General features: G+C 39.1%; 1 protein-coding gene across 2 annotated transcripts in view; it reads left to right on the top strand.

Moving 5' to 3' along the window:
* Positions 1-1,972, top strand: part of LOC106883016 (sushi domain-containing protein 2) — a 156,020-nt gene that overhangs the window by 139,642 nt on the left and 14,406 nt on the right. For both annotated transcript variants that reach the window (XM_052971346.1, XM_014933875.2), the window contains one exon: positions 871-1,014. In XM_052971346.1, coding sequence (XP_052827306.1) covers positions 871-1,014 — 144 coding nt within the window. The remainder of the gene's footprint in view (positions 1-870; positions 1,015-1,972) is intronic.

The following is a 1,972-nucleotide window of genomic DNA, read 5'->3' as shown; positions in this document are numbered from 1 at the left end:
ACCGTCCCGCTGGATCTTTCCAATGAACCCCAAGGAGGCAGCACTGCTCACTTTGGGAACCACTGCTCTTGAGTTACAATGTTTTATGTGTTTGTTTTTTTTTTTCAAGTCAGTTGGATGTAAGTTCATATAAACAATCTTAAAAAACAAGAGTCACTTCCTGATCCTGTAAAATGTGGAAACTGCATTACACTGGGGGTAAAGAGAACTTTGACCTTTTTTTTTTTTACAGAATTTAAAGAGAAAAGTTGCTTTATATATGCAACTAGCTGACCATGTGGCGGCAATAACGATGGCTAATTGTAGTATTTTGTATAATAAATAAGGTACAAAATAATCACACATTCACATACTTCCCTTGTACACGCACACACAGAGTTTAAGCGCTGATTTTTTTTCACCCCTTCCTTTCTCTCATTGCTATTACTTTCTTTCACTCCCTCTCAGTCAGGGCTATTACTCCTCTCACTACTTCTCCTTCACTGAATTACTATTTTCTCTCCTCCTCTGTGTCCGGCGTGATTCTGGATTGTCTGTTATCATATTAGGGTTAGTGTTGTCAATACCTACCTGCCAAAGATGTGTGTCTTTGTAACTGACTTAGAAAATGTTGTTGTTGTTGTTGTTACATGATTGAGTGGCAGAAATATTAGTACTTGGGGAAAAAATGCCTTGTGGTATTTGTTGCAGTTCTCTATGTTCTGATTTTAAAATCCCACCCAAGACAGCTTTGCTTTTTATCCTTTCTGGGTCAATCACTATGACTAACCCTTCCCCCTACAAAATTGCAGGCATTGTGCCTAAATCTGAAATCATTTTTGTTTAATAAATTCAGAAGAAGAATCTCACTAAAATCTGTTCCGTTTTCAGCGCAGGCAGCTGGTGACCCTCACCTGGTAACGTTAGATGGCAAGAAGTACACATTCAATGGTCTGGGTGAGTTCATTCTGCTGCAGGACAAAAGCAAATCTGTTGTGATCCAGGTGAGAGCTGCCCAAGCTCGTGATATTGATGGTGAGTATGTCTGGTTTGTTTACATTCAATTTGATGTGTGTTTCATTGATAGCAGCATTAATAATTAATTATGGTTGGAATTTAGCCCTTGGCCAGCCGTAATCCAGCAGCTCTCCAGTGAGATGTTTCACTGTCAGGACCAGATCGTCTTTCATTGTCTTGACACAGTGTCTCTAAGACTACCAATCTGTTCTTTCTTTTTGTAGTTTGACCTGAGGTCAGTTCTGATTCCACCGATCTGTTTGGAAGTATTATAGCCATGACTCTCTGTCTTATTTCTCTGCAGAAATAATGTATCTAGGATTACATTATCCAATGTGCCCAACTTTTAATAAAAAAACAGTGTCTGATTTTTAACCCTTTCGATACCAACCCGGCTAAAACCACCTCTGGCTCTGTAGTACAAATGTCTTCTTTTCATAAGTTTTGGCCTCAGGCTAACCAAAGCCTTGTGAATGGATTTGGTAGATGGAAACTGAAAAGAAGCCTGGCATGTATATATATATATATGTATGCATGTATACGTGTGTGTTTGTGTTTGTCTCCCCATCATTGCTTGACAACCGATGCTGGTGTGTTTATGTCCTTGTAATTAGCGGTTTTGGCAAAAGAGACTGATAGAATAAGTACTAGGTTTATAAAGAATAAGTGCTGGGGTCGATTTGTTCGACTAAAGGCAGTGCTCCAGCATGACCACAGTCAAATGACTAAAACAAGTAAAGGAGTTTAAATTTTATTATGAATTGGATAAAAAATTTGTTTAAACATTTTGTGTATTGTAGAAATATAAACAGTTAAATATAAACAGTTATATTAGGCGCAAGAGTGGCTGTGTGATAAGTAGCTCACTTACCAACCACATGGTTCCGGGTTCAGTCCCACTGCGTGGCATCTTGGGCAAGTGTCTTCTACTATAGCCTCGGGCCGACCAAAGCCTTGTGAGTGGATTTGGTAGACG

This window comes from Octopus bimaculoides, chromosome 10 (assembly GCF_001194135.2).
Source record: "Octopus bimaculoides isolate UCB-OBI-ISO-001 chromosome 10, ASM119413v2, whole genome shotgun sequence".
Classification (NCBI taxonomy): Eukaryota; Metazoa; Mollusca; class Cephalopoda; order Octopoda; family Octopodidae; genus Octopus; species Octopus bimaculoides.
Note: the sequence above shows the minus strand (reverse complement) of the source record. Positions and strands in the feature narration are given on the sequence as shown.